We start from the raw sequence: 16,324 nt of genomic DNA, 5'->3' as shown, positions 1-16,324 counted from the left end.
ACTAAAGCCACTCACCAAGGCTCCTTCAACTGCACTTTCCAAACTTGTGACCTCTACTGAGTCGAGAGTGTGGTGCTGGAAAAGCACAGCAGGTCAGGCAGCATCTGAGGAGTAGGAGAATATTGCTGTGCTTTTCCAGCACCACACCCTCGACTCTGATCTCCAGCATCTGCAGTCCTCACTTTCTCCTGTGACCTCTACCATTTAGAAGAAGGAAAGCAGATGGACGGAAACATAAACCAATTCCAAGTTCCCCTCCAATTCACACGCCATACCGATGTGGAATTATATTACCACACCATCAATATTACTGGGTCAAAATCTGTCAACCCCCTCCCAAAGAGCACAGTGGCCAAAACTAGAGACATGGACTGCATCGATTGAAGAAGGCAGCTCAGCGTCACCATCCCAGAGCAACTGGGTGGCACTAAATTCTGATGACGAGGACAAAAACATTACTGACTCCCGAATGAGTTGCAGAAATGAGAAAAAGTAGGAGCTCCAATCAAATTCCTTAGAACATTTCTTTACATTGCTCATGTAAATCACTTACTGATCACTTCCCCATTGAGTCACAAGCCTTGCTGGGTCCAAAGATACCAACAGCTTCTAGTTCATGTGATTACCTTCTGTGTGGAACCTTTTGAACAGCTTTTCATGGGATTCACCATTCAACTTTCAAAATCTACTTTGTATGTCAATGTCACAAAGAAAGGGTTAACGACATTGTTCAGGCAGGATCTGCGCTTTTGGAAGCTACTTTGACTCTCACTGTTTAAGACACTTTTATGTTGGGAAAGACCTCGGCGTGCTCACGTTTCTTCTTCCAGAAGGTGCACAAAGAGAGCTCCGTGCTCAGCAGCCTGAAGGAAGAAGATGGCTCGCTAACGTCATCTCAGGCTGACATCATGAGGATCAGTAAATCCTTCTATGCCAGTCTGTATGACTCGAAGCTGACCGACAGCACGACCTCCCAGTCGTTCCTGTCCTCTATCACGGAGGTCCTAGACGACGGAACACGAGAGAGGCTGGACCAGCCGCTATCTCAGGACGAGCTGACCAAGGCCCTCGAGTCCTTCGAAAAGAATAAAACTCCCGGAAGCGACGGCTTACCAGTCGAGCTCTATTCCAAAGACTGCAATGTGGACATGGTGAACTGCAATAGACTTGAAAGGAGATTGGAGATATACAGGAGAGAGATGTAGGTGGGGTATAGATGTGGGTGAGTTTTGACGTTATTGAAAAGAAAAAAGAAGAACAAGCAGCAAAACCAGCTGAATGGTGCTAAAAGGCACTAAACTGTTATCACTGATCAGTTACTTGTTCTGTGATAGTTTTATTTATTCATTTGTGGAATATAGGCATCATTGAATGGGCCAGCATTTATTGTTCTTCTCTTATTGGCCTTGAGAAGGTGATTGCAAACTGCTTCTCTGAATGATTTGAAGTCCATATGGCTAAGGTAAACATAAAAAATGCCATTGGGGAAGGAGTTCCAGGATTTTGTCCCTGTAACATTGAAGGAAAAGAAGTATGTTTCCATGTTTGGATGGTGAGTGGCTTGGGAACTTGCAATGATGGCGTTCCCATGTATCTCTGCCCTTGTCCTTCCAGGTAGTAAACATTATGGGTTTGGAAGCTGCTGTCCTACCAGCTTTAATGAGGTAAGGATTCTGATGGTCATCCTAGGCCGTCTCATTATGCTTAGAATCAGCTGCCTTTTCAGAGGAGACTTCCCATTCCTCTATCTCATCATGTCTCAATATATGCCCCTCCCCTGTGTTGAGTCAGGTTATGGAAGATACAGCATTCAATTATGATGGGGACAGTCTGCATTGCACCACATTGTATGGCCTATCTGGTCCATACATCAGAATCTTATCTTTGTGGTCTCTTCTACATGGCCCTTAGACTGATTGCAGCAAACCTCACAGACTGACAGGAGCACACTCTCTCTACCAGGCAGATAGCAGGAAATCCCTATCAAAGAAGCACATCCTCACTAGACATATCCTCTATAATGCCAATTAATGCCAAGAGCTAGAAAGTGCATCAATATCTTGATATATGGATTAAAATTTGAAATGAAGGCGAGAAGGGGGAAAAGCATATCCTACGAAAAATTATCCTAAATTGTACATTATTTTAGAATATTTTTCAAGTTTGATAATTGGAATATTGTTGTGTATTGAAATGTAAAGACTCAGCACTGAACTTATTGTTGGATTTATATTTTCTACATTCACTGGATAAACTATTGAACCCTCAGGGACTTTAATTTGGAATTATATGCTCAACTGATTTCAGCCTTGAAAAAATTGTCAAGAAAGCATGTTTAACTAATCTTGCAACAAAAGGTTCAATTATTGACTCTAAAACTGCTTAAAATTCAAGCTTGGTCAAGCTTTTCAGTTTATATAGACCCAGAATCATTGTAAATTTTGAAGCGACTAGCTCAACTAATGCTTCACTTAAACATTTCAATACAAAAGACTTGGTTACCATCCCAATAACACTGGTGATGTTGGACTTAAAATAATTAAAACAGATTGTTCATTTATTCAACTGGAACTGACACAATTGGCTGAATAGCCTCATTCTGTGCTGTTCTTTTCTATGGCTCTATAGTTCTCAAATTGAGTAAACAACAGGCTTTAACAGAAATTGCAGAGGACTGTATATAGTTGAACAGCAGAAGGCCATGAAAGTGGTAGACAGTGACTATCATTGTCTGAGTTACACACAACCACAAAGGCAGTGAAGAGGAGGAAGGATATGTCTGGTGAGGATGTGCTTCTTTGATAGGGATTTCCTGCTATCTGCCTGGTAGAGAGAGTGTGCTCCTGTCAGTCTGTGAGGTTTACAGCAATCAGCCTAAGAGCCATGGAGAAGAGACCACAAAGATAAGATTCTGATGTATGGACCAGATAGGCCATACAATGTGGTGCAATGCAGACTGTCCCCATCATAATTGAATGCTGTATCTTCCATAACCTGACTCAACACAGGGGAGGGGCATATATTGAGACATGATGAGATAGAGGAATGGGAAGTCTCCTCTGAAAAGGCAGCTGATTCTAAGCATAATGAGACGGCCTAGGATGACCATCAGAATCCTTACCTCATTAAAGCTGGTAGGACAGCAGCTTCCAAACCCATAATGTTTACTACCTGGAAGGACAAGGGCAGAGATACATGGGAACGCCATCATTGCAAGTTCCCAAGCCACTCACCATCCAAACATGGAAACATACTTCTTTTCCTTCAATGTTACAGGGACAAAATCCTGGAACTCCTTCCCCAATGGCATTTTTTATGTTTACCTTAGCCATATGGACTTCAAATCATTCAGAGAAGCAGTTTGCAATCACCTTCTCAAGGCCAATAAGAGAAGAACAATAAATGCTGGCCCATTCAATGATGCCTATATTCCACAAATGAATAAATAAAACTATCACAGAACAAGTAACTGATCAGTGATAACAGTTTAGTGCCTTTTAGCACCATTCAGCTGGTTTTGCTGCTTGTTCTTCTTTTTTCTTTTCAATAACGTCAAAACTCACCCACATCTATACCCCACCTACATCTCTCTCCTGTATATCTCCAATCTCCTTTCAAGTCTATTGCAGTTCACCATGTCCACATTGCAGTCTTTGGTAGAGGTAACCACACCAAACTTGCCCAGTTCTTTACTTCGTTACCCAGTACAATGGAATTGGCCTGGTTTAGTTTATTTAATAGAGAATAGAAAGGCAGAGGGGTTCAGGGAGAAATTTATACACCGTAGAAAGAAGTGATGGTTAAGTGCAAAAACAATAACTGTCCCTCCTATCACAGTTAGGCAGTCTCCAGAAGGACAGTGCTACTGTCTATGCTTTCTGTCTCTTCGCTGGAAAATATCCATTATTCACAGAATGCAGAAATTCCCACACCTAAGCATTGTCATGACAAGGTTCTCGGCAAGCTTCCCCAAGTTGTCATGATTCCAGATAGGATAGCGCACATTGACATGCTCATGGGTGAGGAAGGATGACCCTTGGTTCCCCTTCTTTATTCACCTGCCCCTTGGTTGGCCACAACAAGATTAATTTATAAAGGATCACCTCCTTTGTGGATACATTTCTCCCAGAACCAAATTAATTTATGTTTTAAAAGGAATCAAATTAATCAGGTTTTCCTGAGTCAATGAAAGTGTGAGCTTGTGAGATTCTAAATATGAGAAGACACAATAATGCACACACATATCAGGAAAAGGAAGACTTCAAAAATGATACAAAGTTTTTAAATGATGTAGATCAGTCTCTGAGTCGCTTGTAAAGAGTGGATATTAGAATGTTGACACCATTCCTGCAGATTTTGCTGGTAGCATTAATGTTGATCATTGTACAGTTAATTTTGAGATTCGTGGCTTTGTAGATTGATTGAAATTCTTCTTTTCTGGTTCCTTTGTGCAATGGCTGGCCAATAGCATTTATAATCCTGCAGTGTTGGAGTGTTTAATGGATGTTGTCTAAACTGTGTCCTTTACAACAGTCTAATCTACACACTGAGATATCAGGCCACTTACACACACAGACCATGGCAATTAGGACTAAAAGGGCAATTATAAACATAGAAGGAAGAGATTGGCTGTAGTGCATTACAAAACCACATTAAAAGGTTCAACAGTAGAAAGGCAATGGACATCATTTAAATAATTAATGATTGGGATTTTCAAAATATACATTCCTTCAAGAAAAAACACCCAACAGGAAAAGCAAGAGAACCATTGCTAACAGGGCAGTTAAAGATAATATTAAATAAAATGAAGAGGCTTACAAAGAGCGAGAGAGAGAGAATAAAATGTGATTGTAAAATAGTAAGAAACATGGAAACAGAATGTAAAACCTCATCTACGTATGGAATAAGGTAAAGATTAGCACAGGGCAAAAATGTGTCTATGACAGGTAGGAACAGGGAAATGTGTGATAGGAAATAGAAAATGGCAGAGAAGCTGAGTGAGCCCTGGAGCAACAGTTTCACACAGAGGGTTCCTTTGACCACAAGTCCATCAGGAAGTGGTCAGTACGTAGTGTCCTTGAGACCCTTCGGGAAAAGGAGAGGGCGGATCCTATCGAGCGGTTCTCTGAGCAGACTGTCAAAGCCATTTGGCAGAATGCCTCATCGCCAGAACTTTCCAACAAGCACCAAGACATGGCTTGGCTGGTGGTGAGAAGGGCTCTGCCTGTGAGATCCTTTATGCACGCCCGGACTCTCAGCCGCACCACATGCTGCCCTCGAAGCGGCTGCGGGGGGGACGAGACTGTCACACACTTCCTTCTGGAATGTGCCTACGCAGAGGGAGTCTGGAGAGGAATGCAGTGGTGTTTGTCGAGGTTCGTCCCGAGCAGCGCCGTGACGTGGGACTCCGTGCTCTACGGCCTGTTCCCCGGGACGCACACCGAGACGAACATCAACTGTGCCTGGAGGATCATCAACTCGGTGAAGGACGCTCTCTGGGTGGTCCGAAACCTGTTTATCTTCCAGCTGAAGGAGTTGACCCCGACTGAGTGCTGCAGACTGGCACATTCCAAGGTTCAGGACTACGTGTTGAGGGACGCGCTGAAGTTTGGGGCAGCTGCCGCCAAGGCGCGGTGGGGAAAGACCACCCGTCTAACATCTGCCTGCCTAAGAAGAACAGGGGGCCCACACAGTCATTTGGGCTCCGCTGGCGTCTGAGCTCAATTTAATCGCACTAACCTGTGAATATGAATGATTACCCTGTTTCGATACGTAAAGAAATGGAATGTTCACAGAATGATGACATGTCCAATTGTATAGATTAAATATATATGAATAAAGTATATTTTTGAAATAAAAAAAAAACCACTGTGTAACATCTGCCTGCCTAAGAAGAACAGGGGGCCCATGCAGTCATTTGGGCTCTGCTGAAAATGTAATCATACAGACCTGTATATATGAATGATTACTCTGTCTCTGCATACCAAGAAATGGAATGTTTACGGATGTATGGCATGACCAATTGTACAGATAATCAAAATATTTTATGAATAAAGTATATTTTTGACATTAAAAAAAAGTTGGGATTTCTTGATTTATTTGCTCCCACAAGGTCATTTACCGCAGAGGCTGTGTCATTAAGTGGATTCAAGACTCGACTGAAGGAGGTTGAGGGGTGACCTTATGGAGGGTTACGAAATCATGAGGAGAGGAGGTGAATAGCTAAGGTCTTTACTCTAGGGGTGGGGGAAGTTCAAAACTAGAGGGGAAAGGGAACTGGGGGGCCAACCTTTTCACTCAGAGGGTGGTTTGTATGTGGAATGAACTGCTATAGAAAGTGGCAGGTGAATTTAAAAGGCATTTGGACAGGTACTCAGATAGGAAAGGTTGGAGAAGATTGGAGGAATATGGGCCAAAAACAGGCAAGAGGGACTTGTTTAATTTGGGAAAATAAATCAGCATGGACATGTTGGACCGAAAGGTCTGTTTCCATGCTATATGTATTGATGGCTCTATAAGGTAGAAATAGATAGGTTTTTCATCTTGACTTGGAATTAGATGTTCTGTTCCCTCACTGTCACCAGGTTTCAAAATCCCGAAACTCCAACTGCACTGTGGAAGCCACCACTGCCTGGGGAATACAAAAGTTCATAAAGGCTACTCACCACCATTTTATCCAAAGCAATTAGTGGTGAGCAACAAATGTTAGCCCAGCCAGTGATGCCCATATCCCATGCACAAAATGATTTAAAAAAAAACCCTTCACAACTATGAGAGTCTGTCTCCCTCACACTGGCTGGGGCAGAGCTGACTAACAGTAGGCGGAGGAAGCTTGGGAGTTAAACTGAGGAGGAAGTGGTCACTGGTTTGGAAAGTCATGTTGGTGGAGCCTTGGGGAGTTGCTGTCGTGCGTCTTGTAGATGGTTGTAATCTGTGTGTTCACCAAAGGTACAGAGGCCCTACTCATTGCTGAACAAGGACATTTCTCAGTGGTTCCCTTGCCAGAATTCGACTTCCAGGATCGACAAAATACATGATCCCAAACCAACATGTTTCACACGCAGCCTGTGAACAAGCGATGCATTAACGACTTGGATAAAGAAAACATTCCTGTTACTCACCAAACACAGAAAGGATGATTGTTGTATTTGCTACAGCATCAACGAATGCGTTCATGGTAACGCAGTACTCTCCGTTGTCTGAAGCAGTGACTGATTTGAGCAGGAGGGAGCTGTTACTCTGTAAGAATTCCACCCGTCCCGTGTAAACATTATTAATGTCTGCTGTTGTGTTAATCCACAGAAGTACATCTGACCCATTGTGCTTCCAAGATCCACTCCTCACCCTCTCCGACGGTCTCACTGACAGGAGCACAGGGTCTCTGATTGCTGCATTAATCCGCCTCTCACTCACTGAGATGGTCAAAGCCTCAGAGTCAACTACAAGGGGAAGAAAAATCCCAGGTTAATGTTCAGCCAGTTTACTCCAAATGGAGACAGGGAAAGACTGTGAAACCCTTTGTATTTAACATATCCTCACCAGCACCCCCGCCCACCCCACAGCCTTCCTACATAACCCTCAATACCAACATGAGAAATTCACTCTCACCAAGAGATAGAAGTGACCAGACAGTAATGGCAGTGAGTCGGGCTCTCTCCATCCTGTGAGAGCAGCGTCGGTCCCTGTACTAAACAGTGTCCAGCCAGCAGTCCCTGGTCAATGAACCAGGTTAATTTTTAACTAATTCAATCAGTCAAGAGCTAACTTCACTGAGTGGAACTATCGGGAGACGGTGGCAGTTATCCAGTTCACTGACTGATGGAATGCTGCAGGAAGCACATTCACGCTATAATTCTCCTCCCTTTTCCCCAGGTTAAACTCTTCAGTCCTTCAGTTGAGGATGAGGTGGTGACTGTTTCTGTGACTGAGGAAGGCCAGGTCTCCCACAGTCTGACCAGTTTTCCCATTCTCCACCGAAATCTGATTGAGAGGGGATAGCAACAAGTCTCCATGGTCATTGTACATCCATGTACACAATGGCCAATACTGATAAAGGGACATCAAACCACATCCCATCATGTTCTTCACTGAGTGTCCTGGCGTTCCCACTTTGAGCTGAGGATAGTGTATTCGAAGCAGTTACATTTGTCGGAATGGCAATATGTTTCCAAATCAGGAAAGCATGGGGCTTGGAGGGGGTCTTGCAGCTGGGTGTGTCAGCCTCATCCTGATGACTTTGCCCAACTGGGCAGTAAAAGTTGCAATTCGTAAGGTTCTGTTGAAGGAGCCTTGGTTAGGCATTGCAACAAATCGTGCAGGTGCTATACAATGCAGCAACAATGGTGGGTATGGTGCCAATCAAGCAGGTTGCTTTGTCCTGGATGGTGTTCAGCCTCTTGCGTGTTTTTGGCACTGTGGGCAAGTGGGGAGTATTGCGCCTCGTGGACGGTGGAGATTGTTTTGATGAGTTGCTCGTCACAGAATTCCCAATCTTGGATTCGTCTTGATATTGATATTGCTGACAGCATTCAGCTCATGGTCAACGGTAATTTCCCCGGGACGTTAATGATGGAGGATTCCGCAATGCTACTGAATGTCAAGATGGCTTGACTCTCTCCTCTGGGAGGTGTATGTTACTTGTCACAAACCAGCTCAAAAACTGACTGTTTTCTTGCTCTCATTGCTCCCAGCTGAGAATGGAACCCAATACCACATTAAAAAATAAACATCTCCATGCATTATAAAGGGAAGGTGGAAGTGAACCCACTGATGAAGCAGATTGAAGTGGTTGGGCTGAGGACATTTACTTGAGTGACTCCAATTGAGTATCGGAGGCAGTCCAGAGGAGGCTCAGTTGATTGATTCCAGAGATGAGAGGTTTGTCTGGTGAACAGTGTTGAGTACCTCTATGAAGGAAACATGTCTGACACTTGGATTATGGCACAGAAGGAGGTCATTCATCATCGCAATAGTTGCCACTAAGGTATCCCTGTCGTCCTGTATGTGTATCTCCTTCCAAAGCCCATCCAAGTTCCTTTGGAAGTTACTCATTGTCTTTGCTTCCATTGCCCTTATTGGGAGTGAGTTCCAGGTCAGTGTTATTTGCTGTGTTAAAGTGTTCTTCCTTACATGCCCTGTGCATCTCAAACTCTTAAGTTAAGAGCATAAAAACTCAGAGGAGGAGTAGGCCATTCAGCCTGTCAAACATGCTCTGCTATTCAATACAATCATGGCTGGCCTCATCTCGGTCCCCATTCCATTCTTCTGCCTGCTCCACATAACCCTTTAATGCATTACGAATTACCAATCAGTCTACCTCCTCCTTACATTTACTCAGCATCACAGCATTCACTGCATGCTGGGGTAGTGAATTCCACAGGTTAAGAGAGGTGATTTTGTCACATCTCAGTTTTACATCTGCTGACCCTGATCCTAAAACTATGACATCTCATTGTAAATTGGAAACATCCTTCCCAACTTTGTCAATCCCTTTGGTATCTTATATCTGAATTAGATCTCCTCTAATTTTTCTGAACTCCAGAGAGTACAGGCTTAAATCACTTAATCTCTCTTTACAAACCCCACATCTCTGGAATCAATCTAGTGAACCTCCTGTGAACTGCGTCCAATACAACTACACCCCTTCTCAAGTAAGTGGACTAAAATTTTACACTGTACTCCATGTGTGGTCTCACTAATGCCTTGTACGGTTGCAGCAAAAGTTCCTTACTTTTATAATCAAATCTTTTAGTGATTAATGGCAAAACTCTATTTGTCTTCCTGTTACCTACTGTTCCTGCATACTAATTCTCTGTGATTTATACACAAGGGCACTCAGATCTATCTTGCCATAGGTACTCTGAAGTTTCTCCCCATTTAGAGAATAAAGTTCCCTTTCTACTCCTCTGACCAAGATGCAAAATCTCACACTTATCCATGCCACCCTTCATCTACCACATTTTGTCCCATCTGTGTCCATTTGTAAATTTCTTACTTCTTCATTGCAAATTACTTTCCGACCTATTTTAGTGTCATCACCAAATCTGGCTCCAGTACCTTCTGCCTCAGCTTCCAGGTTATTAATACAGAATGTCAATACTTAGGGCCTGAGAACCAAACTCTTCGAACCTCATTAGTTACATCCTGCCAACCAGAGAAGGACCCATTTCTCTCAACTTTCTGTTTTCTATTGGTTAGCCAATCCTTTATCCAAGCTAATAAATTACTCCGTACCCATGCGATCTTACCTTTTGTGCAGTACCTTATCCATTGCCATCTGGAAGTCCAGATATACTGCATCAACAGGATCCCCATTATTCACGTTGCTTCTTACATCTTCAAAGAACTCTAGGCAATTAGTCAAACATGATTTACCCCTCATAGAGCCACACTGACTCTGATGGATTGTGTTTTGACTTTCATAATGCCCTGTTATTACTTCCTTAATAATGGATTCTAACAATTTCTCAATAACACATGTTAAACAAAATGATCTGTTTCTGTTCTTTCTGCCTCTTTCTCTTTTTGAAGGAGGGTGCTGTGTTAGCATTTTTAAGCATCTATTGAAGCCTTTCCAGCATCCAGGGAATTTTGGAATATAATAACCAACGGATCTACTATTTCTGCTGTCTCTTCCTTTAAGACCTGAGAATGTGGGTCTTTGAGGACCTGGGGACTTGTCTGCTCTGAGTAGTTTGCTCAGTACTTTTTCCCTCGTGATGATGATTGCTCTGTGTATCTCCCTTTCTATAACCTCTGCATTACCTGCTGATTTTGGGGTGGTACTAGTGTCCTCTCCTTGTGAAAATGAAGGAAAATATTAATTTACTGACTCTGCCAGTTCTACGTTCCCCAATATCATCTTCCAATTCTCATTTTCCAAGGGATTCACTTTAGCTACTCTTCTCCATTTTATATACTTACATAAGTTTCTTCCTTTTTGCATTTTGCACTGGTTTTCTTCCATAATTTACCTTTGCTCTTTTTATGAACTTTATAGTAATCCTTTATTGATCTTTATAATTTCTCAAAGTTCCAATCTACCACTCACCTTTTCAATATAATAGCCTTAGTTTTTGTTTTTTTATAAATTCTCTTTAACTTCCCTGCTAAGCCATGGATTATTTTTACTGCCTTACAATTATCCTTCCTTTCTGGAATACATTTTAGTTCAGAATACTTGAGTGTCTCTTTAAACATCCTTCACTGCTCATCAACTGTCCTACCATTTAATCTTCTCACACAGACCACTCAAGACAGACCTATCCTCATGCCTATGTGATTACCTTTGTTCATCTCCAAAATACTTGTGTGGGATTCCAGTTTCTCATCCATAAACTGAATTTGAAATTCTGGCATGTTATTATCGATGCTTCATTCTGACCACATTAATTAATCCCATCTCATTTCACATTGACAAATCTGGATTAGCCTGCTCCTGGGTTGGTTGGTTCCACAACCGATTACTTCAAGAAAATACAGTCAATGAACTTCCCCTCAAGGCTCTCCCTGGCCATTCGATTATTCCGATCCATATGCAGGTTAGAATTTACCATAATGATTGCCATACCTTTCTTATAAACCCCCGCATTTCCTAGTTTATACCTTCCCCAAATGCAGGCCTACTGTTTGGGCACCCAGATTACTGCCCGTCAGGTTTTTTGTCCCCTTGCTATTTCTTGTATCTACCCAGATTGATTCTGCATCGTCATGTCCAGTTGTTATGAAGATGTGGGCGTACTGTATCTGTAAGAGAGTGAAAAGCAACACAACTACTTGACAGCACCAAGTGTTCTGCAAAAAAGATATAATGTAACCTATTGGTCCAGCAGTTAGTGTAGCTGGTTGCCTGGAGAGAAAAACAGATCCAAATTAGGCTAATTAGTTTAAATTATACCCCCCAAAAAATTCCAATCCAGTTTGAATTGAGTATATTGACAATCTTAAAAGCCAATGACTCAATCCGATGCTTTGGGAAATATAAGACCAGGGAAAATTGGACAGTTGAGAGGACAACTGCCAAGCCAATACATACAGACTACCTGAAAAATAACTCACTTCAAGGTACTTTTATTGATCAGTAACCTGTGAAGCAGAAACCCCAATAAGAAGAAAAGAAGACTAGAATACAGAGAAGAATTAAAAGCTGCCTCATTTGGAGATAGGAAGTTTTGTTTTGTCAATCTTATTTTACAGATTTTATCAGACTAGTATTGTAGAAGGGGAAGGCAAAAGATAGGTTAGAGGAATGAGTTGCTGGAAAAACGCAGCAGGTCAGGCAGCATCTAGGGAACAGGAGAATCGACGTTTCGGGCATCAGCCCTTCTTCNNNNTAAAGTTGTTAATTTTTACTTTAAATAGTTCTTGGCCTCTCAAAGTTTCACAGATTGCTGTGAAATCTTTTCTGTGTTGCTGGTTTAGATTAAGCAGGAGTGTTTACCCCCTATCATAATGCAGATATCATTTCTCACGACAACACTGAACTGTCCATTTACTCACAGAGTTACACCACCTCCTTTGCTTCTTCCCTACCCTTCTGAAACACAGTGTACCCTTGGCTATTCAATCCCCCAATCAGGTCTCCCGGCAACCACATCCCAGTAATTGCCACCAGGAAAACATTGTGGCAGGTCTAACATCGCATTTGCAGAAGCCTTGAGGAGCTCTGCCCAAAAGAAGAAGGTCCAAGAAAAGGAAGCCTCTTCAAGACCTTGGCGTGTGATCACTGCAATGCATATTGGAGTTGGCGCATAATGCTGTGGCTGTACAGGTCAGTGGTTCGGCCACTTTTGGAATATTGTGTTCAATTCTGGTCTCACTGCTATAGCAAGCACGTTGTTAAACTTGAAAGAATTCACAAAGATTTGCAAGGATGTTGCTGGGTTTGAGCTATAGAGAGAGGCTACATAGGCTGGGGCTATTTCCCCTCGAGCATCAGAGGCTGAGGGATTACCTTATAGAGGTTTTCAAAAAGAAAACCTTAAGGAGCACAGATGTATCAATAGCTATGATAGGGGAGTCGAAAACTAGAGGACATAGGTTAAAAGTGAGAGGGGAAAGTTATAAAAGGCACTGAAGGGGGTCAACTTTTTCAAGCAGAGGGTGGTGCGTGTATGGAATGTGCTGTCAGAAGAAATGGTGGAGGCTGGTACAATTACAGCATTTAAAAGGCAGCTGGATGGGTATATGAATAGGAAGGGTTTAGAGCGATATGGGCCAAATGCTGGCAAATGGGACTAGATTTATTAGAATATCTGGTCAGCATGGATGAATTCGACCAAAGGATCTGTTTCTGTGCTGGAGAACACTGTGATTATTCTAACTTTACTTCCGTTTATTCTTCTCTGAGGTATGAGCACCACTGGTAAAGGTCAGCATTTGCTACCCATCCCTAATTTCCCCTCAACTGAGTGGTTTGCTGGACCATTTCAAACAGCACTTTAGTAAATGCAAATATCCTTTGGCCTACAGATAGTGTGTATGGTTTTGTGCTTTTGCAAACTGTTTCAATGTTGTAAGTAAAGCAAATCATTAAAAGTATGTGGCTCAGTGGTTAGCACTGCTGCCTCGATTCCAGCCTCGGGTGACTGTTTATGTGGAGTTTGCACACTCTCCCTGTGTCTGCGTGGGTTTCCTCTGGATGCTTCGGTTTCCTCCCACAGTCCAAAGACGTGCAGGTCAGGGTGGATTGACCATGCTCAATTGTCCATAGTGTTCAGGGATGTGTAGGTTAGATGTATTAGTCAGGGGAAATGCAGCGCAATAGGGTAAGGGAATGGGTCGGTTTGGACTAGTTGGGCCAGCTGATCTGTTTCCACAGTGTAGGGGTTCTATGATTAGCTCGGTCCAGTCCATGTTCGACCTTCCTTGGCATGTCTGTATCCCTACACAAATAAGTGCCACATCAGATGGAAACAATTTAGAGATGTAGAGCTGGTCGCTGTAGCTGGTGGGAATGGAGGGGGTTTAACAGAGGGGAGGAAGAATGATGCCTGCTTATTCTCTGCGATCTCCCGCTGAGTGAAATGAAAAGTACATTTTTGAACTCTTAAAGGCAAGGGGGGGTGGAAATAGTGTTTGCATGAAGGGACATGGGGTGGAGTGAATAATTGGAGATGATTGTGCATCAGGCCTAACATTTATTCTAAACAATTTAAAAACAATATATAAAAGCTTATTTAGAAACCTAAGAGGAACAGTTAGTGAAGGATTGTGGTATTTGATGCTGTATCATCGGGGGATTTCACTCTATTATCTCTTCTGCTTTGCTAAAAGGTTAATCATTGACTTGACTTAAACATGTTTAAAACAAGTATCAACCCACACCAAGGCTGAACCGCTGCATTAGACCTCTTTCGTTGCAGTAGTTCCTCTTTCGACTCAAAGGAAGAGGTCAAGGTAGTCAGTTTACGGAAACATTGATGTATGTGCTGGATTTAAATCGACTGACTTCAGAGACAACTGTATGTGGGAGTAATAGACCTCTGCCTGCCAAACATTGAACAAGGCAACATTGTGTTAAGACATTTCCTAACAAAAACTAACAAATGAGTACAGTCTATGGTCAAGGTTCACATTCAAATTACTAAAAGGTACAATATTTCCTGTTTGCAGATAGTGAAGGAATTTGGAGTTTATTATATTTTGTACCAAAAAGCATAGGGGAAGCACAATAAGCAGGCAATCTCAATCCATGGCTAAGAATTTAGCTAAGAAATATTACAACCCCAGTATTGGTTTCACTTGGCACTTCGCAAACTAGGGGAATCCATATTGGGATCTTTGACGAGGTGAAGACAACTTGCAGAGGCCTGTGATTTTAGTTTAACCTGAAGTGAGATGCACAGAGACCGTTTGGTGTGTGGGATTAATGGCATAAACATGCAAAAGCGCTTACCAGCTAAAGCCCAAATGGACTTCAAACAGGCCCTACAAGTGGCTTTGCCGTTAGAAATGCAGCAAGTGCACCAAATGAGTTGCAGGGTATTCCGACGGAAGTGGGCACCCTTGCCAGGCTGACCGAGTTTGGGGAACGCCTCTTGAGTGAAGGCAATTGCATAGCCTCACTCAGAATATATCCTGAACAGAGGTCAGCCCACAGCAAAAACCCAAAAACAAAACCAAGCTGTCGTCAAACTGTCATTAAGGATGGCAGACCATTGTAGTTTGAGGAAGGGCTTTTGTCCGAAACGCGATTTTCCTGCTCCTCGGATGCCACCTGACCTGCTGTGCTTTTCCAGCACCACTCTAATCTAGACTCTGATCTCCAGCATCTGCAGTCCTCACTTTCGCCAAGGCCATTGTAGTTGCTGCCAGTATATGAACTTGAGACAACAAAAGAGACACCCCTAGGCCTGACTTGAGTAAGAGAACTCATAGGCCGGTATCCAGGACAGTGCACACCCTGGAAAGTCCACCTACATATGGTTTGGAACAGTTAAATTGCTTAGCAATATCCTTATTGGTCAGTGCATTGTGTATAGCAATTGGGAGGTCCTGCTGCAGCTGTACAGGACATTGGTTAGGCCACATTTGGAATACTGCATGTAATTCTGATCTCTCTGCTATAGGAAGGATATTGTGAAACTTGAAATGGTTCAAAAAGGATTTAGAAGGATGTTGCCAGGGTTGGAGGATTTGAGTTGCAGGGGGTGGCTCAATAGGCTGGGGCTGTTTTCCCTGGAGCATGGGAGGCTGAGGGGTGACCTTATAGAGGTTTATAAAATCATGAAGTGCATGGATAGAGTAAATAGTCAAGGTCTTTTCCCAAGAGAGTCCAGAACTAGAGGTCATAGGTTTAAGCTGAGAGGGGAAAGATTTAAAGGGACCTAAGGGGTAACTATTTCACACAGAGGGTGGCACGTGTATAGACAGAGTTGCCAGAGGAAGTGGTGGAGGCTGGTACAATTATAGCATTTAAACAGCATCTGGGTGGGTATATGAATAGGAAGGGTTTAGAGGGGTATGGGCTAAAAGCTGGCACATGGGACTAGATTAATTTAAGATTGACATGGAAGAGTTAGAGAGAAGATCTGTTTCCATGCTGTAATTCTCTATAACTCTAAATCGGAACCAGTCAAAATCAATGTCTGGTTAAATGGTCACCCAGTTCTAATGGAGGTCGATACCAGCGTGGCTGTATTAATGATTGTGGAACCAATCTTTACAAAAATGCACTGAATTCCAACCATTAAGACAATAAGACGATAAGACATAGAAGTGGAAGTAAGGCCATTCAGCCCATCGAGTCCACTCTGCCATTTAATCATGGCTGAAGGGCATTTCAACGCCACTTACCCGCACTCTCCCCATATCCCTTAATTCC

At 42.8% G+C, this 16,324-nt stretch overlaps 1 protein-coding gene across 6 annotated transcripts in view; it reads right to left on the bottom strand.

Moving 5' to 3' along the window:
* LOC122544179 overlaps positions 1-7,698 on the bottom strand; it is a 55,438-nt gene extending 47,740 nt beyond the window's left edge. For all 6 annotated transcript variants that reach the window (XM_043683217.1, XM_043683219.1, XM_043683214.1 and 3 more), the window contains exons 1-2: positions 7,609-7,698; positions 7,122-7,439 (exon numbers count right to left, since the gene is read on the bottom strand). In XM_043683217.1, coding sequence (XP_043539152.1) covers positions 7,122-7,439; positions 7,609-7,660 — 370 coding nt within the window. In that variant the 5' untranslated portion in view covers positions 7,661-7,698. The remainder of the gene's footprint in view (positions 1-7,121; positions 7,440-7,608) is intronic.
* Between the last annotated feature and the right edge of the window lie 8,626 nt (positions 7,699-16,324).

This window comes from Chiloscyllium plagiosum, chromosome 47 (genome assembly GCF_004010195.1).
Source record: "Chiloscyllium plagiosum isolate BGI_BamShark_2017 chromosome 47, ASM401019v2, whole genome shotgun sequence".
NCBI classification, from domain to species: Eukaryota; Metazoa; Chordata; class Chondrichthyes; order Orectolobiformes; family Hemiscylliidae; genus Chiloscyllium; species Chiloscyllium plagiosum.
This window is presented reverse-complemented; position numbering and strand designations above follow the sequence as displayed.